This window comes from Tiliqua scincoides, chromosome 4 (genome assembly GCF_035046505.1).
Source record: "Tiliqua scincoides isolate rTilSci1 chromosome 4, rTilSci1.hap2, whole genome shotgun sequence".
NCBI lineage: Eukaryota > Metazoa > Chordata > Lepidosauria > Squamata > Scincidae > Tiliqua > Tiliqua scincoides.
In genome coordinates this window covers 133,082,289-133,109,193 of record NC_089824.1, presented here as the reverse complement: position 1 = coordinate 133,109,193, position 26,905 = coordinate 133,082,289, and the positions used below count along the sequence as shown (strand labels likewise).

Sequence of the window (26,905 nt, the reverse complement as noted above, 5' to 3'; positions counted from 1 at the left end):
TGGTGTGCCTGAGTGATCCACAGGTATGCCACAGGAACTTGGGGGAAAGGTCGTTTATTAGTAGGGCTATTGAGAATGTGAGTGCCCCACTGGCAGCATAGTGTGTCTTGTCAATTGTCAAACCTTATGCTGCTCTTATACTCTTATTTTTATGAGATAATCAGAAAAAAAATCTTGCTGCATCAACATTAAGGCTCACTGCATGGAAGCTCTAATCACAAGGGAATTAAACTCCTGTGACCCTTAGCCTTGTTGAACAATTGTTGTGACCCTCCTGCAATTGTGCCACAGTGTAAATCCCAGATGTTCCTCTATTTTGGACCTTTCCAGTCCTCCCCCCAATTTAGACATTTGGAATGACTCTGCATCCTGAGATAAACTGCTGAATCAGGCTAGTGTAAATTGCCTGTACTTTTTTGGGTATCTTCTTTCTGCTCCCCCTCCCCGGGCGGACACACCTTCCTTCTGACCAGGACACACACAAAAAATTATCCCAAGGATCTTCATTTCCCAGAGAAAGTATGGTTTATGCCCACTAGCTATAAATCCAGGTGCGAAACACAATCAGATCTTCAGCATGTGGTGCACTCTTGCCCTAGGTGCTTGAAGTGAATGGACCAGAAGTATAGGATGCATGAGTAGAGTTAGATAGGGACCCTCACAAACTCAGGTGATCCCCAGGATTGCACCGCTCGGGGGGGGGGCTGCGGGGGCTTGAGTCCACTTACCCGAGCCTCCTGCAGCCTCTCGGGGGTGCAGGCAGCGCTGCACAACCTTCTGCAGGGTTCCCTGCAGCTTTGAAAGGGAAAGTGGAGTGAACCCTGGGAATCGCGCCACTGCCTTCCCCTTAACCCCACTTGCCCCTGCAAGAACTAAGAGCGGCTCAAACTCTCCCTGAGAGTTTGACAACCGCTGCCCTAACCAATAGAGGCTATCAAGATTTCTAGCCTTCCCTTACACATACAAAAGGAGGGGGCAGAGTCAGCTGACAGGTTTGTCACAGGCTAAGACACAGCCAGCTCTCCAATACAGTCAGTTCTCAGGTGCCCAGCAAGCAATGAGTGGCCATTTCTTTCCATCCTAACAGAAAAAACCCATTTTATGTTTAGCCTGCCTATGTGAACTGCCTTGAGTCGACGAGACCCAAGCTTCAGTCTCCAAGAAGGCAGTATATAAACACTGAAATAAATAATACAGAATCCTGAAGACATTAACGAGTTCATCCGTTTTCAAAGGTGTCTCAAGTCACAAGATTAACTAGCAATAGATTCCTGCAAAAAAAATTTTATTTTCAAGAACACAGAGCTAAAAAGTACATGCTAAAAATGGCATCAACAGTAGTTCCAGTCTTGCTCGTATTAGGGATGTAAGAATTAGGACATATGTGTTTGGGATCCTATGTCAAAGTTATGGAAGTCAAAATAGGTATTCCTTCTTCAAATCTAAACCAAAGCAATAAGACTTTCCACTGAACCTGAACTGAACATGGCGAACTACAAATAGGCTCATTCCTGCTCCCAAATCAGATGGAATAGGATATAAACGCGGGTCATTCCAGATCACTGCAACACCAAATACAAATGGATGATTGCAGCTTTAAGGAAAGAAATTGAAGTATCTTTTCATGCTCTTGGAGAAGACTTTCAATAACATGTATATGTAAATTTGAAAATGTTAACAAGTCTTGGAAAAGGTTAACAAGCCTTAGAAATAGGTTCAAATAAAGGCAAAAAAAAATCAGATCTAAGTGTAAAGCTGTTGAATTAACATTCTTTTTTTCTACTAAACACAGGAAGTGAACATGAAAGTTACTTTCCTAGTTTTAAAAAAACAAACAAACTTGAGCTCAAGTGGCTCTAAATGAGCATTCACAAAGACATCTCACAGCATGCATGCACATAATTAGCATCTCTTCAGTGATGTAAACATTTGCCATCTGTTTTGAGACCTCAAGGAAACCAATCCACCCTATGGAATGCAGTCTCTGTTGACACTATGAATAGTTCTAGTGATAATGCTTCCAGGACCCTGTCTCACACCTTTTCTCAAATGTCCTTCTCATCTCTCCATATTCAGTAGTATTTCATTCTGTTAGCACTACATTTAAGGAACCTGAAGTGCTGACATGTTTTATGGACAGCAGGTGTGCCAAAAAAGATGAGAAACCACTGTCCTCTTAACAAATTAAAATAGAGATCAGAGTCTGACTTGAGAAAGATGTCTATACTTAACGGCAACAGTCACACTCGCAACAATACTGGTATGTGTACAAGCTTGACAAAACTCTGTGAAGACTATTCATCAATCTTTTCTCTTTCAGATTTAATTGGCAGGGAAACAAAATTTAGTTGATTAAGCCAACTTTTAATTGAATAAAAACTTTCTAATTAAGACAGTGCTCAAAATTAATGGGGAAGATTTCAATTTTTATTGAAACACACACACACACAAGTGGGCAGTAAGGGACATTTCAGAGTATTTCCTTTCTCAGAGCTTCCAGGAAGAAAAGCTCTTTTAGTGCTTGCAGGTCTGCACAATGATGCCAGTATTCTCTTCACTTTGCCCCCATCATCACAGGGACCTGATGTGATCCCATATCAACTCAGTGCCCTCCCAACTGAAGTTTACACCAATCCCTGGCCACAAAATCACTGTCCTTACTCCTTCAACAGTGGTGGTAGATGAGGACAGGCAGATGCATTTTCCAAAGATGGCATCTGGCAAAGGATCCTGGCTCAGTGAATATATTCCTCTTATTTTTAAAGACAACTTTTAGCTGCAAATGACAGAAGAGAAAATATGCAAATCCTGATCATATTTTCAAGACATGGAAGGGCCCAATTATCACATGAGCTGTCCCTTCAGCAGCTACCCTTCTAAGAACATAAGAACAGCCCTGTTGGATCAGGCCATAGGCCCATCTAGTCCAGCTTCCTGGATTTCACAGTGGCCCACCAAATGCCTCAGGGAGCACACAAGACAACAAGAGACTTGCATCCTGGTGCCCTCCTTTGCACCTGGTATTCTGAGGTAACACACTTCTAAAATCAGGAGGTTGCACATAATATCACATCATGGCTTGTAACCAGTGATGGATTTTTCCTCTCGAAATTTGTCCAATCCCCTTTTAAAGGCATCTAGGCCAGATGCCATTACCACATCCCGTGTCAAAGAGTTCCACAGACCAACTACACGCTGAGTAAAGAAATATTTTCTTTTGTCTGTTCTAACTCTCCCAACACTCCATTTTAGTGGCATCACACTGAGGGATCACACTGCAGCTCAGTTGCAGAGGTGCTCTGCAAAGTGACACCTCTGCAGAAGCAGTGCTGCTAAAAGGGCAGTACATGAAGAGCCCAATGGGCTGGATAGAGACCTCCCCTGGGCCTTGACTAGAAAGTAGCACTGGATTTAGAGGGGAACGTTTCTGAGTAAACATTTAGATACTGCTATTAGATTATAATACCTATCTTCACAGAAATGAAAATCCAAAACTTTTTCCCTGTCATAACTTGAAAGCATCATACTCGCACACCACCACATACAAGCAAAGGCAGAAGCACTTATTCAAACTTGCACACACAAAAGCTCTAACCAAACTCACAAGCTTCTCACTCACAGTCACACACAGAATATCCCCCCCTCCAATTTTCTTTAGCAGTTTCACTCTTCCTTACAGTCTGGTGTCATCTTGTTTAGGAAAGAAGGGCTGCCCAGAATTAGGTATTGAGCATCAATTGCACTTGCTGAAAATGCATTGACTCACAAACCTTATAACTTGATAAGCAGACAATGGATTTTTGATTGGATGTATGAAATTCATTTTTTAATCTAGGTTATTTTTAGAGGTAATGTAATTTGAGTAAACTAAAGAAAAAAAGAATTAAAAATTGATTTTAAAATCAGTTTTATTTACCCTAAGAGAATGCATAGGAGTGTTTGTTTAAAAATTATCTCAGAGGACTTCCTTGTTTTTGAAAAGGCAGGAGCTTAAGATGATAAGTTCACATGCCTATACAATCAGTTACAACAGTTTGGTAAGGCAGAAATAATCATGAGCCAAATACAAAGTAAAGGGAATCATTTGATGGCAGAATCCACTTTTGCAATGTGAATAGAAGTCTCAAAATTGTAGGTACTTTATAGCCTTGTCATCAACATCACTATTTTCATCAGACTCTTTAGGAAAATGCTCTCTTCTAGGTGCTTGATTTTCTTAAATTGCTCTTTAAACTTCCTTATTGAGCCTTCACAATTTCTCTGAAGGCCACATTCTGATTCCTTATAAAGAGTACCAACTGAAAAGTAATTTCACCATTAACCTTTACAGTAAAAAGCAGTGTCAAAATTCATTTAGCTTCTTTCCTGCATTATCAGGTTTTTAAACTGACCCCTTCATTTTGCTGAATATTTTATGCCCTAACGTCACATCATGAGACGTTTCATTTTTAAATGTTCTTTAGTATATTTAAATCTTTTAAGTTATATCTTCCAATTTTCTCTTTATAGCAGTGGTTCCCAACCTTTACACAAAGGTTGGGAAACCACTAAGTCCTTGTGGGCTGTGACGGGAGGTGGCGACAAGGCAGTGATTGCGCCAGTGGTGGATTGTGCCACCATCAAGAAAAAAGAGGGATTTCCCACTTACTAGGGAGGTTGCACTGGCCCTCTGGAGGGTGCAGGAGCCCCGCAGCCCTGTCTGCGGGCCTCCCCACACATGAGAACGGGTCCCTGATGTTATTCACGATCCACTTCTACATTTTGTTACATGGGGGGGGGGGGAGATCACAACTCCCAGGTTGGGAACCACTGCTATACAGCTTTGCAATCAATACAAAGTTGCATGGACAAACAGAGGGATTGAAAATGACTGTTTCAAACAAGTAATTTAGAGTGCTGTTTGAGCCCATTTTCTACTGAGGTGGTGTTACCACACCATTGAGAGAGAGAGAGAGAGAGAGAGAGTGTTGTGTGTGAAACACAACAGTTTCAGGGGACCTCCAAAAAGAGGAAACTGCCTTCAGAAAATATTCAAAAATTTCCATATTTCTGATACGTGATTGGTGAGAATGAGTAACCCTGGCTAAAAGAACTAAGTGTGTGTGTTTTTTTAACAGTACTGTCCAAGGTGCTGACGTTTAGATCCTTATGTAAATCATACTCAGAAGCTGACTTCACACAAGAATATTACCCCCTGCCCCCAAAAATCCCCTAATTTTTTTTTTTTACTGTGTATCTCTAGCTCTTGCAAGATTTTACAGAGCATGATCACAGGGGAGGTCTCCTTGATTTGTGAATGCCCTGTATAGGTGGGCACTGGTATCTTCAGATCCAGTATCCATGGTTTCAGTTTTCTGGGGATCTGGAGGATACTGGGAACCCACTTTTAAAAGATTTAGAAAATGAAGGGAAAAGCCAAAAATAGCTGGCCCTATCAGAGCATAGTGAAATTGCTCTGTTTTCAGGGCTTCTTACAGTCTAAGCTTCCTAGTCACACAGAGGCTCCTCTCTTCATTCAAAGTTCCACCAAAATGAATCATGAAGCATTGGTCATGATGCAATCTGGGGTGACGTTGGGGAAAGAGAGGAGCCTTGCGTGAACAAGAAGAGGCTGCAGGCAACCTGGATGTCTGCCTGCAATTCTGAAAATGCAGTAGTTTCGCTGGGCTATCTGTAGCTTTTTCCCTCACTTCACTACCTTTTAAAAGGGTGTCCCCAGTATCTACACGGATTCACAGTATCTGCAGGGTGGTCCAGAAAGGAACCCCGATTAAGAAAAAACCTACTATTTTACATTGTGCTGTCTGTTGCTGACCCTGTGGTTATCTTGACACCGATTCCTTCAGTAAAACAAGTTTCAAGGAGGGAGTGGCTTTTTGACCTCTGAATACCCTGTAAACAGCTTGAGGGGGGGAAAAAAACCTCCTATTTTACATTGAGCTGCCAACTGCAACAGGTACCTCATCTGCTTTGCAGATTCAGAACAGAAATAGCAACCATCATCACCCTGTCATTTGCTGGAAACACAAGTCTTGTAAGACAAATGTAGGCGATAATCTGCAAACAATTCTAGTACCTAAAAACAATGATCTTTGCCCTCCTGGTGCACAAAATGGGGTGCATACAGTAGGGTGACCCTAACACTCTAAAAAAAGTGCAGAAAAAAGTTTCATCTCTCCACTTTGCACAGAAAAAACAAAACTGGAGGTTTTGTTTACCCCACTTCCTGAAATTGGTGTATTCAAGCACCATTTGGAAAATGATCTTTTCCCCCTGTAATGCTGGATTTTTGTAAGGTTTCAATACTACTTAAGTACCTGTATGTCTTGGTTGAAAAGCTGTCTCTTAAATATTCATTTTCACACTGGCACACACAGTTCACCTTCAACTGGATAATCCAGTCATGCAGAACCCACTGTTATTTTAAAGCAACCTTATCATTCAACTTTCAAATTAACCAAGGAGCACATTACCTAGACCAGTATTTCTCAAACAGTGGGTTGGGACCCAATAGGTGGGTTGCGAGCCCATTTCAGGTGGGTCCCTGTTCATTTCAATATTTTATTTTTAATATATTAGACTTCATGCTGCCATGAGATGTGACTGCATTTGGGGAAATATTAGACCTGTACTTTTAACAAGCTACTGTATATATTCTTTGAACAATGATAGTAAATGGGACTTACTCCTGGGTAAGTGTGGGCAGGATTGTAGCCTAGGATTGCTAAAAATTTTCCTGCTCAATGATGTCATTTCCGGGACAGATTCTCATTCTAAAAAGCGGCTCCCTGTGCTAAATGTAGAAGAACCACTGACCTAGACCATCCTACTAGTTGCCAACAATCTTCTCAATCTTCCATCTAGACCAGGGGTCTCCAAACCCCGGCCCAGGGGCCAGATGCAGCCCACGGCGAGCCTCTATCCGGCCCGCGGCCAGCCTCTTGTTCCCCGAAAGCCCCTGGCCCACTTTACCGACCATGACTGAAACTATGCTCTGGTTGCATCTGGAGGGTGTTCTAAGGGCCAGAGAGGTTGAATGAATGAGCCCCTGATCTAGACAACTCAAAGTACAGGCATCCTGTATCTTGCATGAGGGTTACGTCCCAGAGTCAGTGGCTAAAGCTAAAATTGCATATACTCAAAATTGCCTTGAAAGTCCCCAACATCTGAAAAATGTGTATTGTCTCTTTAAAAATGACACACAGGCAGAAACTGAGACAGAACAAGAGCTTCTTTCTCTGATCTCAGGCTCCCTCCTGAGCATATATTTAGTACAAAGAATGATGGGGCAGAAACACCTGCACTATTTAAACTGCTGGTTTAGTATTTTTGGTTTGCTGACGTTGTGAAGTTGAATTTGTGTAAGTCTATCGCACATAAGACACTAGTCAACTGCACCTAATTCAAAATTGTATTGTGATCTCCAGAGCATCAATGCTGTTAACAGATCAACCAGTCTTCCAGTCCTTCAATCTTGTCTCTTGGCATTAAAGTACAGTATTCCTGAAATGGTTAACTGTTATGAAATAAATTTAAAATAAAGTGAAGTCTATTTAACATCGACTGCCACCTTCAGACCACCAGGCAGCAGTATAACCATAGTCTCTAGCCACATAATCCTATCCTGAAGTCAAGTGAATTCTACATTTCATTATTTAGATTTTCCAAATCTTGCATATAAATACTCAAATGTATAATTTAAAACAATGTTCATGCTACAGATTTCTAAACTAGCCAGAAACATGAGAATATAAATTATTCCTGACAATTTCCTTAAAAATAATCCATTTTAGTAAACAATCCATTTCAGTAAGTTCCATTACTCTCAAAGTTTTAGAAGAAAATTAGTCATTTGCACCAAGGTCAGAAACAAATATTCCTATTCAACAAAGAGACTTTAGAAATTATAGTTTATTAAGTTTTGTCCTAGCTAGTTCTTTGGATAAGCAGGGATCAACCTGTTGATTTAAGAAGAAGTATTTACTCACAGAGAGAACACTATTTATATACAATCTCTGGAATTCCTTATTTTGAGCCTTATCACAATTTGGTAAAATATGAAACAAATGGCCCATACTGGTAAATACAATCTAAATATACTTACTAGCTTTGCTTGTTGGGCATTTACAGGATCACCATACTGTAGTAGTGCTTGAAACTGGTTATTCTTTGTGAACGTGATTATTTTCAAAACTGCACCAAACTTGGAGAATATCTGTTTAAAAGAATCAAACATTCATGATTACACAACTTTACACTCACAACCAACAGTTGTATTTAGGAGATTCATATTAGTCATATTAAGGCAGTGCTTCCTAAACTCCTACAGGGGAGTTAAAGCACTGTAAGTTGTTATGGGGAAAGGCAGCAGTGCGATCCCCAGGATTGTGCTACTACTGGGGACAAGAGAGGTATTTTTTTGTTTTTGTTTTTTAAATTTCCTTGCAGTCATCCTTGCAGTTCTGGGGGGGAGGGGGTATGGCCCTGTGGAGGGCCACCAAGAACTGCAGCTCTAGCTGCAAGTAAGTAAAAAAAACCTTCCCATCCATGGCACCAGCACAATCCTAGGGATTGTGCTGCTGCATTCCTCCTCCCCTTTAAAGGGGCAGGGACAAGTGATTCCCTGGCTGGTGGGTTGCAACCCACCAGTTTTAGAACCACTATACTAAGGAGATTTGTATCAACGGTCAGGCACAGGGACAATTCTTGACAGACTGTTATACTTCACTAAACTGTACTGAGTGGAAATGATTTTCTCCACATAAAAATTACAAATTTTATCATTTAACACAAAAATAAGAACACAGTCAAAAGAGGTTTCTCATAAACAGCCACCCAAGGCCTCTGAAATAGGCAGCAACCATTTCCAAATCTTCCCAGCTTGCTCATTCTAGCAAACAGGTTAATGACAGGCACTACAAGTAGAACTGCACAACATTTTTGGCCATGAACATTTCTAAGGGTCTACAGAAAACACCCTTATACTCCTGCTTCCCTCCCCCCACCATTCAGTCATATTCCATATCTGATATTGCGTTGGCAATTTCCCTCCCCTTAATTTCTCTTTCCTTCACAAATGATCCCAACCAATTGGGGACTATGTAATCAACATTATGTTTATATCCTGCTGTTTATATGGTGCTCCCTGTAATCCCCCCTCCAATCTATCGGGACCACATCTGCTTAGATTCAGCAATATTGCATCATCAAACTTTTTACTAGAACAATCATGAAATGAGTACAAGAATGTCAAGGAACAGCATACAGCCAATCATATTTTGCTACATGGCAATATCACATGGCCACATGTCACAGTGCTTTTCCCCCTGCTGCCTGAATTTAGTCTAGTTGCACCAGAATGCATAATGCCAACACAATGAACAGCTGGAGGGCCAGATCCAGGATGCAGTGTGACCACCTCTTTTTTAGACTCTATCTTGGACCCATCATCAATATCAAAACACACTGCTAATTGCTGTTTTCCCACTGTGAGGTGTATATCATTTCAAATATTAAATTCATCATATTTTAGGCAATGTTCCTCTCCCCAAAACCAATGTTTCCTATAATAATTCACACTGCTGCACAGAGCATTTCCGTGGCTGCGCAACAGGGGTGAGGCTTCTGGACATTAGTCATCACCAAATTCCAGGTGAATTGCATTGTAAGGTTCCTGTATCACTCAGGCATCCCCAATACTATTGGCAAACTGGAGAAGAAAACACCAAACTATATTTGCAAGGTACAGACCATTTGTCCCTTGAACTGTCTCTGAAAATATGTCCCTCATTTGTCCCTGAAATAATGTCCAGAGGCTTCATCACCGACTTCCAGGTAGCAGAGCTATGCAGTTGCACACCTTAGCAGAAACACTGCCCATAACCTTCTTTCAATTCTGGGCAAAGGTGAGAGTTAACATGGATCTGCTGATAAAAACAGTGACCACATGTCTAGTTCGCCTTCCTTCTGTAAAATCTAGCAGAACTTTATTGCAGTGTCTTGCATTCCCTCCCACTCTACATTCTTAGCGGCTGATGCCAGAAAGTGGAGAAATGACACAAGGTTATTCTTCTAGACAAGGGGTGTGCAACATAGGGCCTGTAGACTGGATGTGGCCCACAGAAGCTCTGTATACAGCCCTTATGCTCTCCGAGCACCACCATTAGCTGCTCTCAGCTGCTAAGCTGTGCTGAGGTGTCACTGCTAAACGGGCAACCCACATAATAATTGGGCTTCTCCATTTCTTGAACATATGATCAAGATTAGCTTATTTTCTCTTCTATCACTTTGCAGTTAATGACCACCTAAGCAAGAAGAAGTGCTTGTTTCTCATCATGACTTGCCCATGACATCACTTCCTGCTTAATGACATCCGGCCCTCAAGAGGCATCATGAATGCAATTTGGCCCACTGTGTGAAATGAGTCTGACACCCCTGTATTAGACTGTACCCAAAGGGTGAATAGACAGACATAATGCAGCTCCATGCTCACCATCATATCAGGGATATAGTCCCACAAAGAGACTTACTTGGTGGAGAACATCAAGGGTTACAGGATAGTACATGTTGTCAATAATTATTCTAAGAACAGGACTCTGCGCCGGAGTTACTGCACTCTCACTAACTGTGGTTCCACTTATTGGAGTATTTGTTGTCTGTACTGCAGTTACTGCCTGTAGAACAGCTTGAGCTCGCTACATAAAGAGAAGAAGAAAAAACAAACACTCAAAACTAAACCAAGAAAAGTTAAAAAGTTTTGAGATTAATATATTCAGTAGTTGCCCCCAAAACACTTTTAAAAAAAGTTTTAGTGGCAAAGTAGTCTCTATAATTTCCCCTTGAAACAGCAACAAACAGTTCCTGGTCTTCACAAATAGAGAAAAAAGTTATTTAACAGGATTTTAAGGGAGCACAATCCACCAAATAACTGCAGTTTTCTCCTTCAAAAGCAAAATTATTCTGAAGCCCCATACTACAACACATACATTGACTAGATTTCAGTCTCATTTAATTGGTACAGTTGCTAAAAAATTCAATATCAATCAAGTTTTTAACACCTGTAGTAAATTGTTCGATCACCTTTTTAGACCAGTTAAAATTTCAAATGTCATGCTAGTCTCTAGACAAGGTTTAACCAAGACCAGAACAGAAAAAGTTGTAAAAAATGTTGCTCGTTATAGTACTGTTAGTATGATCAAGGAAGGAACATAAGAAACGAACATGAAGATATTACCATTTGACATAGCATGGGTCAGTGCTGCTTTAACATTCTTCATAGGAAACAGGAACATCAAATACTTAAAAAGATCTTTAAAGTTAGAACCTGCAGGAGCAGTAGTTTCCCTGTTTAAGAATACTGTCTTGATCTGAAAGAATAGGTTCCATATGTCTTCAAGATCAAATAACTAAATTCTCTGTTATTTCCCAGAGTGAATATGAATATACTTTTCAGTGACTGCATTATGGGAAGAGTCAATCAAATAAGCTGACGTTACTAGTGCTATGAAATGTAAATGGATTATTTAAAACATACTGGAAATAAAAGTGTGCATTACACATAAGCAGGCAGCAAGTTCTTTTTATATGCAAACTTGAGCTCTTAAACAAAGAAGTTATTAATGTCTTAATTTTTTTAAAATCAGACTTGCATCAAGCACTGTAAGAAATCTATCTAGTATGCTACTATACTAGTCCATTCCTCCCATAAAATGTTAAGGAAACAAAGTCAGCTGCATTGGTGTTTACACAGAAGTAATCAGTGTACCATTAACTATGATATATAAAATGCATTACCTGATTCAATGTATTATCAGTCTTTAATTCTTTATGATTTGAGTACTGGATATAAATTGGTTGGTTACGAAGGTGAGGTGTCACAGCAGAATAATAACTGACCATGGTGATGGCAGCTTCTTCTGTTGCTAATTCCAAAAAGGCCTATAATTAAAGTATTAGAAAGAACTTTGTAGTATTTACAACATACAACATTTTATATATACCAGCCGCAAACCTGCATGCTTGAGTGGCTATCAGAGTGGAAGGAAAACACATTGTTCCTTCCCTCAAAATAATGTAGCAGTTTCTACATACTTGAGGAAATTCCTAGGTAGTACAAACATTTTACACGGACGCACGCACGCACGCACGCACACACACACACACACACACACACACCCCTCTTTCTCCTTTCTGAAACTCTCCTACCCCAAACAGCACTCCAAGGCTGGATGGAATGCTGAGCAAGAATACTCCATTCAGTCTGCCAGATTGTATTGTGGAAAAGCGTTAACATAGCCTTGGATCAAAACATGCTAACAGTCCACATAAATGCCAAAAGTTCTCCTAAGAACAAACTACTGCCACAGTTTCAGTTTGTGCACTCATTCCCAGCATGCCCACTTGAAGTAAACTTGGAGAGTTTGAGAGACCAAATAGGAACAGCAACAGTTAAGGTTGGCAGCTGCTCCTGCCTAAGAACCTAGGATAACAAAAGCCTAATGAAAGACAAAGAAGGGAGTGGGAAGTGGACAAAAAGCCCAACAGCAATTTTTATGCAGAAGAGCACTCTTGCATAGCTTCTTGTTCCCAAAACATAGATAAAGAATCAGAAAGAGAATGTGCTTACATGGACCACGCCTATCAGGGTAGCAAAAGCAAGTATCAGCCAGACCAGAGGAAAAGAATAAAGATCTGAACCCCAACACCTCAATGCTGATAAACAGATAACAAGGCCTATCTGAAGACTGCCAAATCTTAACTAAAGCCTATGGATCACCCAGCTCCTAAAAGGAGTTCTGCAAGCTCCAGCAACACAACTGGATATACAGAAAGCTCATGTAGGCTGCAATCCTGGGCATATGCCCCACTGAACACAACGGGACTTCTAAGCAGATATGCACAGAATTGCACTGCAAGACTGCAGCTCTATGCCTACTTAGCTGGGAGTAAACCTACTTGATTCAACTGAACTTACTTCCAAAGAAATCTGCATAGGATTGTGCTGTAAAATGCAGGTTCACATTTCCTCTCCCCCAAACAAAGCCTCTCTTTTTCACTTATGTAGTCCAGTTCAGACAAATGCAACTAACACCATTTCAACGCATACACACAGCATTTATTTTTGTATCAGTTCCAGATGGTGGTGCTGGGGCATGCCTGTTTGACACACTGGCCCCTGAGGTGCAGGGTGCCACAGGATTCAATCCTGTCCCCCATGCTATTTAACATCTACATAAAACCACTGGGAGAGGTCATCTGGGAATTTGGAATAGGATGCCATCAAATATGCTGATTACACCCCGGTCTATCCTGCCTTTCCTCCAAATTCCAGGGTGGCAGTTGGGGTCCTGGAGTGCTGTCTGGAGGCAGTGGGAATCTGGATGAGGGCAAACAAGCTGAAATTAAATCCGGATAAGACAGAGGTTCTCCTGGTTCGGAACTCCTCGATGCAGGCACTGGAGTATAGTCCTACACTGAATGGGGTTGCACGCCCCCTGAAGGAGCAGGTTCACAGCTTGGGGGGCTGCCTGGACTCACAGCTGCTCCTGGATTTCCATGTGGTGGCTGTGGCCAGGGGGCCTTTGCTCAGTTTGAGCTGGTGCACCAGTTGCAGCCATACTTGGATTGTGCAAACCTGGCTATAGTGATCCATGCCACCGTGACACTGAGATTAATTATTGTAACGTGCTCCATGTGGGGCTGCCCGTGAAGACAGTTCGGAAACTGCAATTAGTACAGAAAAATGGTGGCCCGTGTAGTTACTGGAGGTAGGCAGTTCGACTCTGTTAGGCCACTCCTCCAGTGGCTGCACTGGCTGCCCATTCGTTTCCGGGAGCAATTTAAGGTGCTGGTTTTTATATGGCCCGGGGCCAGGATACCTAAGAGACCACCTACTGCCATACAGTCTGGCTTGACCCCTTATGTCATTGGAGAAGACCCTCTTACAAGTGCCACCACCCAGGAAGGTAAGTGGGGTGGTGGCAAGAAATAGGGCCTTCTCAGTAATGGCACCAACTTTAAGGAATTCCCTCCCCCTTGATTTACAAACTGCTCTAATGTCTGATTGCTATTTTTAAGATGCTACATTTTGTGAGATGCTTTTAATTTGTTTTAACTGTGTTTTTAATTGTGTTTATGTTTTTGTATTTTTTTATTTATTGTTGTAAGCAGCCTTGGATCCTTCAGGGAGAAAGGCGGGATACAAATGCAGTAAGTAAGTAAATGATGTTCCTATCCTTCACAAATAATGTTACTTAAAGTAAGCTTGAATCAGTACATTCACACAAAAATGTTGAAAATGTATACAATTAGATTTGAATAGTTTCAGTTTGTCTAGGTCTGGGGTCTGCAACCTGTGTTTTTAGAGTCGCATGCGGCTCTTTCAGCAGTCTGCTGCGGCTCCCAAGTGGGGGCTGGAAGCGGGGCGCCTTCCCCACGGCCGCTGCCCAGCCAGCCCAGCCCTGAGGGCGCCTCTCTCCAGTGCGATGTGCTGCGGGCGCTGGCTGCTGGTGAGTGCGGGGTTGGGGTGCCGCCCACAGCAGCTCCTTCGGCAGGCAGGGGCAACGGCGCTCTCCCGCACCTGCTCTCCGCGCCCCACTGTGAGCAGGTGCTGCGGGACAGGGCCGCTGGTGGCGGGCGTGGGGGGCACTTTGCAGGGACTCCTGTGGCCTGGCAGGGAGAGCTGGCAGCGCTGGCGCGGCCGCACATGGGCTTAGCGGGGAAGGGCATCAAAGGAAGGGGAAGCTGCGCTCTCCCGCACCTGCTCTCTGCGCCCCACTGCGAGCAGACGCCTGCAGGCGCCCCACTGCGAGCAGGCATGGGGGGGCAGCCGGGCACCTCTTCCTTGTGCCCTTCCTTCCTTCTCCCTGCAGTTGCAGGGGGCTGAACCGCAGGACAGGGTCACTGGTGGCAGGCGCGGGGGGCACTTTGCAAGGACCCCTGGGGCCAGGCAGGAAGAGCTGGTGGCGCATGGGCTCAGCGGGGAAGGGCGGGTGAAAGTGGCAAAGGGGGTGACAGAGTGCCTCTCTGTCACCCCCTTTGCTAAACTAATTACTATGTAAAAATACAAAGGCATTTCTGAGGCAGATAAGCTGCGCTTCGAAGCCTCCTCCGACCCCTCCCCGCAACTTGGAGTGCTCATCCCGAGGTGCGCGTGCACCTCCCCTGCGCTCAGGCTGGGCTCTTCTAACCCTGCCACCGTTCCCCCCCCCCGGCACACAGCAGGTAGGGGGATCCTTCGGCTCCATCCCTCTGAGTCTGGCAGGCTTCATTACGCCCTTTGCCTTAATGTTGCCCCCACCCCACTGCAGGGGGTGACTGACCCTGGAGCTCCCTGGAGTGCGCCTGCAGGGAGTGCACACTTTCCTGGGAGTAAACTCCATTGAACTGAATGGGACTTACTTCTGAGTAGGCATGCTTAGGATTGAGGAATCAGCCCGTCTGGCCTTCGTGTGATTTCTCTCCTGGTCAGTGCACCTGAGCATGGAAGTCAGTCCCTCTGAAACCGACAGGGCAGACTTCCCAAAAGAAGTCTGATGGTGGAGGATGCGATCCTAACACTACACACACTGACTAAGGAGGAAGCCCCATGGAAATCAGAGAGGCGCTTACTTCTGAGTAAGCATGCATAAGTCTTCCCATTGCTTCGATTCAGTGCAAAGCAGCATCTGTCGGGTTTTTTTTCCCTCCCCTGACTCCACTTTGGAGTCAAATGAAATCCCATTGATTTTAACACACTATAGTTTTTTTTATACATAGCATAAAGATAAAAAAAACTATATATGCAGTGTTAGATGCATCTTCATTTTAGATGTCAAGAGGCTTTTGTGGCTCCCAAGGTTTTCTTTTCTCCGGAAAACGGGTCCAAATGGCTCTTTGAATGTTTAAGGTTGCCGACCCCTGGTCTAGGTTAAAGAAAGTCTAAAAACCTATACATATTTTACTTTTGAGCAGGTCCCACAGAACTAAGGGAGACTTCTGAGTAAACATGATTATGTGCAATTTCACTTTAAGGCTGCGGTTTTCATACTCCCAGGGAGTTTCAAAGTCACAGTAAGTTATTGCAGGGGCGGGGGGGGGGGCTGCAAGGGCTTAGGTACACCTACCAGAGCCTCCTGCAGCCTCCCAGGGGTGCGGGGAGCCCTGCGCGGCTTTCCACAAGGCTCCCCAAAGCTTCACAAGAGAAAGTGGAGTGATGGCGCTCCACTTCTGATAAACCAGAAGTGGAACGCAATTGCTCCGCTTTCACTTTTGAAGCATCGGGGAGCCCTGCGGACAGTGGCGCAAGGCTCCCCACACCCCCGGGGAGGCTGCAGGAGGCTCTGGTAAGTGTATCCAAGCTCTTGCAGCCCCCTAAGTGGCACAATCCTGGGGACTGTGCTGCTGCCTCCTCCCTGTCTCCTAGCTGTCTCCGCCCCTTAAGGGGAAGCAGGCAAGGACCCACAAGCTGGGGTGCTGCGACGCCCCAGTCTGAAAAGCCCTGCCTTAAGGAGTCAGGAGGAGCTCCTCAAAAGCTTTTTTAACCTTAAGTATTCATCAGTATAGCAAAACTAGCATGACTTATATTTGGTCAAATAGTCTTGAATTTTGAAAATACCTGGGAAATAATTTTAGATACAAAAAATAATCTGCACAAAGCAGAACGTTAGAAAACTATTTACCAAATATTGAAACAATGTTTTTAAAAGAATGGAAATCAGTTGGCAAATTATCTTAACCACAAAACCATCCCATCAAAGCTTTAAAGTTTCATTTCATTGAAAGTCAGGATTTATAGGAAAACAGCACAGATCTGACGGTTGAGTCTGCAGGTTCCCCTTTTACTACACACAGAGACAGCTGCTGATTATTGTTTTACTCATTGGTTAGTTTTTCCTAGGGCTTAGCACAAGAAGAAAAAATAAGCTGCTACAGTGACATATATGCAGACAATATATTGTTTAAAACACCAGTCAGTGGCTCCTTCTTCCCCAAGTGTTTGTTTACAAGCCTCCATCATTCTCTGCAAGCACAGCCAGGTTTCCCTTATATGGACCATATAGCATATTATCAGATCTTTAGCGATAGGCAAATTCTACTGGGCTCAAATCAAGAAAGTTATACAAAAACTTTGTTTGAACAGAGCCAAAACTCATTCATTAAAGGGAAGGCCAAATTTGGAATTGGGGGCGAGATCCACCTCTTTACTCGAGTAATTCCCAATGGCATCATTTCCTCCTTTCCCAAAATTATCCTCTGGAGAGGCAACAGGAGCATAGCCCAACATGCTCAAAAGCCTGAAGACTCCTCTGCGTGTGTGCACAAGCACATAGGAGCAGCTACTGCTACTAGGAAGCACTGGGGTGTTCGTCTGGGACATGGGGACCCGGCTGCAAAGGCTGTTGCACTAAATCAAGCCCCTTTAGGATCAGGCTTGAACTCTGAAGGAGTTTGGTGCTCAGTGAGAAAGTTGTCTGAAATCTACTATTCCATATATAACAGCATTACTAATTTCAAGAGGAGAGTTGTATTTTTTTTCCCCAACTCTCCTTCCCATTGCAAGCAGCTGGGCCTTAAAAAAATGCTTAATTGGACTGAATAGTACCCTAACATAACACCCCCCCCCCCCCAAAAAAAAAACAACCTATGTTCTGTGCCACAGAACAGCAAAATACAAGTTCAAGCTAGTGCTGGATTAAAAACAAATGCCTCAACGTTTTATTATGGTGCTTAAGTTTTGATTCTTCCTCATCCCTGCAGAAGTCAGGTGCATAAATACTGTGCCCAAGCCCATGAATGCTGGCACCTAAGAACTTAATATGCGGTTAGGGCACTAGACTCTGAAATGCAGTGTCAATAAACATCTCACCTTCCAACTTCAATACTAGGATATGGCCCCACCCCAGGGAAAAAGAAAATAACCAAGACTACTGGGTAGAAAGTTGTTTTCCATACAAAAAGAGTAAGACAAAAATTAAAAAGTACCTGGTTCTTTCCTTTCAGCATGAGAATGTTGGTTACCTTACCGAAAGGTAAGCCTAAAGCAATAACTTCTGTTTCTGTCACTTCCCCTGGTAATTTCCTGATATGCAGAACACGCGAAGGAGCCCCATCCATTTTATCTTCACCTTTGAATTTCTTGTTGTCGTTACCATTGGCTGAAAGACATTTTTATCATTTATTTCATATCTGAAAGCTACTCTATTTATTACAAACTCATCATGAAAAATACATTCAGTGCAAGCGTACAATTTCCAAATCACTATGTGAAGTGAGTAATTTGTCTTTTATCAGGAAATTTTAAGGAAGGAAAGAGTTCAAGAAAATGGTAGCTGCTACTTTGCTCAGTCACAGTTCTCAATAATACATGTTAAGCTGACCTATCAAATATTTTCTTTCCTTCACCCATTACAGTATGAATTGCCTGAAGTGCTGAAAAGCAGCATAAAAACAGTAAAACTATTATAAATGTTGAGATTAGACAGGCCTACAGATTTTTTTGTTGTTGCCAAGAATATTTGAATGAATTTAGGATTTTTGGGGGTGCTGAATCCAAAAATGGCATCGGTTTTGCCCAACTGTCTGGGGGAGGGGGTACAGCATAGCCACTTTATATGCAGATTCAAGCAGCTTCTTTGTGAGAAAGCCAACACCATGGCTTCCTTACGAGGAAGGTACTTGAAATGGCATATCAAGTGGCTATGCCGTACCTCCAAAACTAGAGCAAATAGCTCAAAACTGATGCTATTTTTGATTGAGTACCCCAAATATATCAAACTATTATGACAACAAATGTAGGCTTGTGTTATCAAAGTGATAATAGATCATCAAATTACCACCACAGCACATTAATTTTTCACTTCCAGCACTGTGCCGGATATACAGTGTCATCAGGAATGGCACAGAGCCACTATAGTGCTATGAGAAATCTGCTAGCATGCCTCTAAGACAGCCTCGAGCCCTGAAATACCAACCAGATGAGAAAGCTACTCAGTTCATCTCTGATCTCTTTCTTCACATCAGTTCTCCACTATTCCATAGGATAGGCAGTTCTGCTTTATCTTTGCATACAGTGCAATTAGGATAAGTCATGCTAATACAGATATTCAACAGAAACTCCTGCCTTCAAAATGAAAGTATCTATTAAGTCTCAGCTACTAAATGCAAGGCTTATTTCAAGCAACACACATGGCCAGATTAGCAACAGAGCATAGGGTCCTCAACTATAGGCTGCCAACTACAGAGGTCTATGAAACTGAATTAATTCGCTGTAAGAAAACATGGCACCAAACTTTGAAAGATTCTATTTCCTTTTCAACAGTCATAATGTATTGCCTTCATTTCTGTTTCAGAAAAGACAGTAGAGCATATTAATAGTATACAAAGAATTTATTTTAAAAGTCTACAAACATTCAGAATACTAAGTTCAAAATTCAGATAATTTAATGTATTTCTCAACAGGACATGCGGTTGATTTATTTATTGTGAGAAAAATGTGTTCAAAGAGCAGTGGAAAGCAGATGTTAATGGTTGCTAAAAGATGAAGTCAGTGGCTTCCAAAAATTTGACATTTTTGATAAGATAGGCATTTTGATTAGGAACAGCATAAAACTTACAAGTGAGATACACAATTGCTAACATAGTATATCAGTAGCTGATCTTTTATGTCAGCTACTGATATACTGTAGCTGGGGGGGGGTGAAGAGATGAAGGATAGGTTGCAAAATATTCTTCAATTGAGGGGAATATAACAATGGAAGAATGAGCACCAACACACCCATATTGCTAATAAACCATACTCTTTGACAACTGTATAAGTCACCTCAGTATCGAACACAAATAGATCATAATATTATAAATAAGGACATGGAGATGGGGTCATAACCCAATGATAGAGTACAAGCTTTGAAGAAAACTCATGCTCAGTCCTTGGCTTTGAACAGAGCACTATGAAGTCTGGATTAAAAAGGCATTAAGTCCTTATTGACTGACATGCTCCTTCCTAAGGTGACTGTCACCAAGAAGAGAAGTTTGAAACAAAAAATGGCACAAATAGAAATTTAGATATGACTTTAAAGAACAGGTGTAGGATCCAAAAAGAGGAATCTGTAAGTTGTAGGGTGACTGACACATTAAAATAAAGTTACATTTAAATAAATAAAGAAGAGGCTGTCTAGAAAGATCAGGTAACTATGGAAAACCTATTACGGGTGATATGGCCATGGTCTGTCACTTCAGGGTGGCTGATCACAGATCCTTGTCCACAAACACCAAAGTGTGGGGAAAAGCCATTTGTATTTTCTGTGAGGTTTCATATATCTTGATGACTGAGTCTTGCTGCAAAGTCACGGTGGTGTTTACTGCTTTTTCAGGGGCTATAAATCCTGACTCCCAAAGGCTAACAGACAGAGCAATTTGATGGCAAGGAATTCAAAGAAAGCTGCAACAGGTTGCCACTTCAGTAGAAAGCTCTGTCAACTTCAGTGGATATTTTGGTGCCAACCAATTCCACTGCATTTATAGCGTCACAATCTGATTTTGGTCAGTTCTGCAGTGTCCTTCCACACTGCAGTATGAGCTAGGGTAGCTAGTGGCAGCCAGTGTGCAAAAGCCTTACTTGCAGCTGTTCTGAATAGTTTCATTAAAAGTAGAATTTTCTGGTGTCATATTGCAGTTCCCAACTACAGGCACACATCCTGCCCAACTACAGGTACACATCCTGCCTAACTACAGCGGAGGCAGGGGGAAGAGAAAAATGAAAAACGTCTGCTCCAGACCTCTCCAAGATTGCTGTTTAGAAAAGCAGTAAACAGCCCTGCTAGCTCAAAGAAGACTGGGAGGTACGCAGTATGATGTTTCTGGAATATTTGCCTTCAAAAGAGAAAGAGAGGAGATACCCATCTCAGGAAGTCCTCCACCTGAGGAGCTCCACCTCCAATGCTGCAACAGGAAAACACAAAAGTATTTGCACCCAGTACCTTTTAACTCTGAATTAGCAAAAAGGGTTATAAGCATTGATAGGGATCAGACTGTGATCTAAGAGTAAACATTTAATCTTCAGGTATTGCTAGTGGCTCAACTCTTTACAAATCTTAGAGTGGGGCACACAGCAATCCTGAAAGTAAATCCTGCTACTTAAAACCAGCAAAGTAAAATTAGAACATTGAAAGTTGAAAGGAAAATACTAGAAAGCTGGAGTTTTTCTGCCTGGAAGAATAATATCAGGATGACTTATACCCTGGCACACAGAGTCCTCAGATACAAGTGCAATGTGTGAGGAGCTTATTATCATAGACAGGACTATGAGAAACTATACTCCAGTCTGCATTCTGTTGCAAATGCTTCCTATACCAATAGATAAGGGCATAGTTTAATTTTTATACAGTCCGACCCTTTTTCCATCAATAAATGCCATACTACACTTTAACAGAACAACAGTTGAGTCAGCACAGCAGAGTGTGTCTGAAAAATTTTCAATTATGAGTTGCTTCTACAAATTGCAAGGGAAAAAGCAGCAGATTTTCCAGAGACTGGCCTTATTCCATAGTACTATATGAAACCTTGGTTACTTGGTTTGCTTCAACCAGCTCATAAACAACCTTCAGTCATTTTAAACCAAACTGATTGTTTGATGGCTATATTGATTAACAGTGAGACTAAAATATTTAAATTTATACTCAAGTGCCTATATTCTAGCTAAGTGGAAACATATATTTTTGGCAGCTTCAAAAAAACTGCTTTAGCCCTGGTGCAATTAACCAAAAAATAAAAAAGATACTTGTGATATGCCAGCATGGGTCTTTGAAATGCAGTCACATATCAGACATTACTGATTTAACATTTATATCATGTGACCACTATATCCTATCTGGAGTCAACCATATTAAGCAGTATTATGATTCAATAAACTTCTTGCTTCATACAATATGTGTAACAGCCATTCAACAAAGGCTAGAGCCCTGAAAGCACAACCCATTGAATGAGAAGTAACCAAATCTTCATTACAAACACTCCAAGGAAAGGACAGTTCAGACTGAAACCTCAATTTCAGAATGGTTAGGATCTGCCCATAACTATAAGCTATCAATCTGTTAAAAGAAGCTTCCTCTCCACTGTTAAAGTCAAATCACTTTACATATCATAGAGCACCTCTGAGGTGCTCTACAATATGTAAAATGAAAATTTTTGCACATAAACCAATTTGTGATTTTTTGGGGCAGAAAAATATTATAGATACTACCACTTGCAGCCAAAACCATATAGGGTTGGTGAATTTGCAGAAGCTTGCTAATATGGGATAGAATCACCCATCAGAGTCTTGGTGAACCTAGTCCATGGGACAGAAGTTTATACATGCAGCCATATATCTTGGGCATTGTGTCAACACTATTCAGTCTAAGAATTTTGCTGGAGATGGGCAATCCCCTTGGCTGATTCCTCAGGTAAAAGCTGTGCTCAAAATATCTTGAAGTGTGATGTAATGGTTGGACAGAGGTCACTTATTACCACAGTTAAAGCAGCAGTCAGAAAACCATGCTACAGTTCAACAAGATTACAATTTTCTGACCAAATTGGTCACAGGATAGGTCGGTGGTTCCCAAAAAACTTACTGTGGTCAGTGTCCTTCCTCATGGCGCCCCTTCTTCCCAGCTCTCCTGAGTGCTACCATCTTGGATCTTGAGAGAATCACAAGTGATCTAAGATGGCAGCGCCTAGGAGGTAGATGTGGTAACATTGTGCTTCACACATGTCCAACAAAGGTGTATTGTACAAGAGAACCTGCACCAGTAGTGACAGCTCTTTTACACACAGTTCAATTATATTGATGAGGTAGGGACAGAGCTTGAATACAAGGAAAGATACCCTGCACTACACAGGAACCTCTTCATAGAAAAAAGTGTTATCTATGAAAGGGCCTAAAGGTACCTGATCATAGAACTACGAACACAACATGTTTTTATTTTTATATATTATATTTATCCATTTATATCCTGCCTTTCTCCCCAAAAGGCACCCAAGGCGATATGTGCATGTATATATGTATGCAGACCTTGTGCCTTCCACATTTATTAGTAGATAAAGATATTTCACATGGCCGCTTGTGCAAGAAGATTCAGCTATTGATCAAAATGATGTCTAGAAAGCACAGAAGAACTAACCTTTATCTGCAAATAAGAATTTATGGAAATAGGTATTAAATGTTCATCATTATTTTGGGAATCTGCTTAAAAGGTCCAAAAGCTAATTCTTTAAAAGTACTGAACTGTATAATATAACAGCTCTTTGGGAAAGGCAAAAGGCAATATTTATTCTTTCAATTTATACCCCTCTTTTCTCCCAAATGGGCACCTGAAGTGGCTAAGATGCTTATTCTATCATACATGCTTGGGTCTAAGGAACCAATCACATGCATTACTGGGTCAGAAAAATACAGCACTAGGGCCCCTTCTACAACTCTGTAATTTGAAGCAATGAAATGGAATCTTAGCCTCAGTGCACTGTACCATATAAAGGCACTCACACCATACTGCCTAAGGCAGAACTAGTGACAGGTCATTTCAGTATAGCTCCATGACAGTGCTGAAACAGGTTTGATACTGGACAAGAGAAAGGTAATTCCCAAACAGGACACTCTGATCTTTTCAGAGCACAGTAGGTAAACAATGCAAGGAAAAAAACCCTTTGACATCATTGCTGCTGCTGGAAACAGTCACCATTATTTTAACCGGGGAATACATGATGAGTTGAACTGAAAAAGACTGTATGTTCATAAAACGTTGAATATCTGCCTTTGAATATTTTTTTGAGATAATCTATTACCACTTAAACAGATGTACAAGAAATTTTCTGCGGTTTAAGTCCATTAATGTTTATCTGGATCCTTTTCAGTCTGGCTTCTAGTACTGAAACAACCTTGGTCACTCAAGTGGATGACCTATGGCTGGGTACTAAAGGAGCTTTTCTCTGCCCTTTCTGTTAGAAGGATCAAAGATCACTGAGAGTCTATCTAGACCAGTGGTTCCCAACCTTTAGGAGCCACTGCAGGCCACTGAGGCAAAAGTTGGAATTGTCAGGGACCACAAGCAACCCCCACCCATGCACACAAAAAATACATTTAAATTTGTAATACAGGCATCCCTCATTATCCATGGGGGTTCCGTTCCTGAAACACTCACAGATAATGAAAACCGAAGATTTTCAAAACCCACAGTTTTCAGCCCCCCCCCCCCCCAAACCTGACCAGAGTTGAGCTCCGGATGCAAGATAAGCAGAGCTCCAGGTTTGCCCACACCACGGGTTTGGGTATTAGAAAGGATTTGTAATTAGAAAAAAATTTATTAGAGATTTATTATTTATAAAGATTTGTGGTTTGATGCTTTTGCTGCCAGCTGCAGCTACAGCTACTCTGCTCTCTATGATGGTCCATGGGGAACTGCTTGCTCAACGAGATGCTAGAAGTGATCAAAAGTAATTTTTTTCCTGAGACCTCGCGAACCACTTCTCAGGGTTTCACGGACCACCTGCGGTCCCCGGACCATGGGTTGGGAACCAGTGATCTAGACTGTCTAGCTGGGATGGGTGGGTGGGAAATGTTTTGCAGGGCTTCAGAAGATAATGCTAGGGAATTCCTGCTAAATGTCATGGTCATTGGTTAAAGGTATCCTTGTGGGGTTCTTTTTTGTCCCCCATGCTGTCCCAACATCTATATGAAACAGCTAGAGGAGGTTCATCCATGGGTTTCGTATAAGAGGTCATTAATACGCAGGGGATACCCAATTCTGCATTCCATCCCCACCTGGAGAAGTTGTGGAGTTCTGAACCAGTATTGGGAGTTGATGAAGGTCTAGATGTGAACTAATAAGCAGAGTTAAGTCTGGACAACACAGAAGTTCCCTTGGTTAGGAGACATGATGGTGTGGTGATGGTGCAATAATCTGTCCTTGATGGGGTTGCACTTCCCCTGAACAACAAAGTGCACAATTGGGGAATACAACTGGGGAGTACAAAAAGAAGCTTTTTTGGAAAAGGATGCAGATAGAAAGAACCTAGATTCTTAGATGCTATAGGAGGTGACAGTAAGAACACCAGCATGAAACAGTGAGTACAGAGTTCTCACGGTCTTTCTGCTTCCTTTGCTGTCTTCTTCCTATTAACAATTTCATTGTCACCTCCTCTAGCATTCCTCGCAGCTACAAGTCTAGGTTCTTGCTGTCTGCTTCCTTTTCCAATGTGTTTGTAAATGAAGAGAGGCATTTCATGAGTGCAACGGGGGGAGGGGATCTGAGAAACACGGGTCCCAGTAAATGAAACCATGGCTGTGGAACCCGCAGACACAGGGGTGCTATGGTACACATGTTCCAAAGCAATAAAGAACATTTCCTGTGGTATCTACTCACTTAGAAGATGAAAGATAACCCCTGCTAATTGGGTAAGAGGCACTTTTTCAAGTGGGTGCTCCTTTTTTTAGCAGGGGAAGAGTAACTGGCCCACCTCACCTCAGCACTGTCTGTTCTAGTGGCTGTCTGCTGGTATTCATTTGCATCTTTTTAGATTGTGAGCCCTTTTGGGACAGGGAGCCATTTAGTTATTTGATTTTTCTCTGTAAACCGCTTTATGAACTTTTAGTTGAAAAGCAGTATATAAATACTGTTAATAATAAATACTGTTAATAAAGCATAGAAAGCAATTTTACATTTGTTGGATGTACCTCTTATGTTCATATGTGAGGAATTAATATAATTGGTTTTCAAAACATTATCCAACACTGAAATCATAATTTACTGAGAAAGAGACAATAATAGGGGAAAACATTCAAAAAAGTATTTTAGACCTTCCTATTGCTTAACTATTTAGATGGTTCCCAGGATAAACAGCTGAAGAGAAAACACATTGAAGAAATAATTACACAGGCCTACAAAATTGAGGGTCAGAAAAGTTTTTCCCAAATATTATGGTGGTTTGATATGAATTTGGGGTGCCAATTCCAAAAATGGCATCCGTTTTGCCCTATCACGTCTAGTTTTGGAGATATAGTATAGCCTCATTAGTGAATGGTTCAAACAGTTTCCTCATGAGGAAACCATGGTGTAGGCTGCCTCATGAGGAAGCTGCTTGAACCATTCACTAAAGGGGCTACGCAGTGTCTCCAAAACTAGATGTGATAGGGCAAAATGGATGCCATTTTTGGAATCAGCACCCCAAATATACCCAGGAATTGGTTCAGCAATTTTAAACTCTGAAGTAGATTGTTAACAGAAAGTTAACCAATTACAATGCCTGATCTCCACAGAATCTGTAATCACAAGGAATGATAGGTTCCCTATGTTCTATTCAAAAACTTGAAATAAACATGTATGAAATTCAACTGATGTTAATTTGTATTAAAGCCTCAAATTACTAATTAGAGATGGAATAATATTTCTGTTCTCTATGTGCCAGAAACAAAGGTTGAGGCACTAAGATTTATTCAGGCTTCCTACTAACTACAGTAATGACATGAAAAATAGACCTCAGCAGACCAACTTGCCAGAGAGGATGGTTCTTGTTTAGCACACCACAAGGTAGCCTATCTCCTCACAGCTAGGGAGTGAAGACAGGCCTTCTCTTATACATAACCTGGACTCTGAGGGATGCAAAGGCAATCCCATCTCACAAGAAGCCTCAATTTTTGTGCCTTATGTCTCCCCACCATATTGTTTGTGTAGAATCAGCAGCATAATATTGGATCATCAGTTTTAAAGATTGCACTACATGATTTCAAAGCAGGAATCATGCACTGAATGCAATGACATTATGGTGTCACATAGACCGTATGACTGGCTATATCACTGAGGGCTAATGAAACCAATCCTTTGCCCTCAGTTTGAATTAAGATGAAAGGGGGGGAAATGTCTCTGTTGCCAAGGCAACCATGCTTCTCAGCAAGAGG

The 26,905-nt window shown here is 41.9% G+C and overlaps 1 protein-coding gene across 4 annotated transcripts in view; it reads right to left on the bottom strand.

Annotated features, from left to right (window-relative positions):
* Positions 1 to 26,905, bottom strand: part of PTBP2 (polypyrimidine tract binding protein 2) — a 70,856-nt gene that overhangs the window by 15,126 nt on the left and 28,825 nt on the right. For all 4 annotated transcript variants that reach the window (XM_066623618.1, XM_066623619.1, XM_066623620.1 and 1 more), the window contains exons 4-7: positions 17,962 to 18,134; positions 11,794 to 11,937; positions 10,530 to 10,694; positions 8,105 to 8,215 (exon numbers count right to left, since the gene is read on the bottom strand). In XM_066623618.1, coding sequence (XP_066479715.1) covers positions 8,105 to 8,215; positions 10,530 to 10,694; positions 11,794 to 11,937; positions 17,962 to 18,134 — 593 coding nt within the window. The remainder of the gene's footprint in view (positions 1 to 8,104; positions 8,216 to 10,529; positions 10,695 to 11,793; positions 11,938 to 17,961; positions 18,135 to 26,905) is intronic.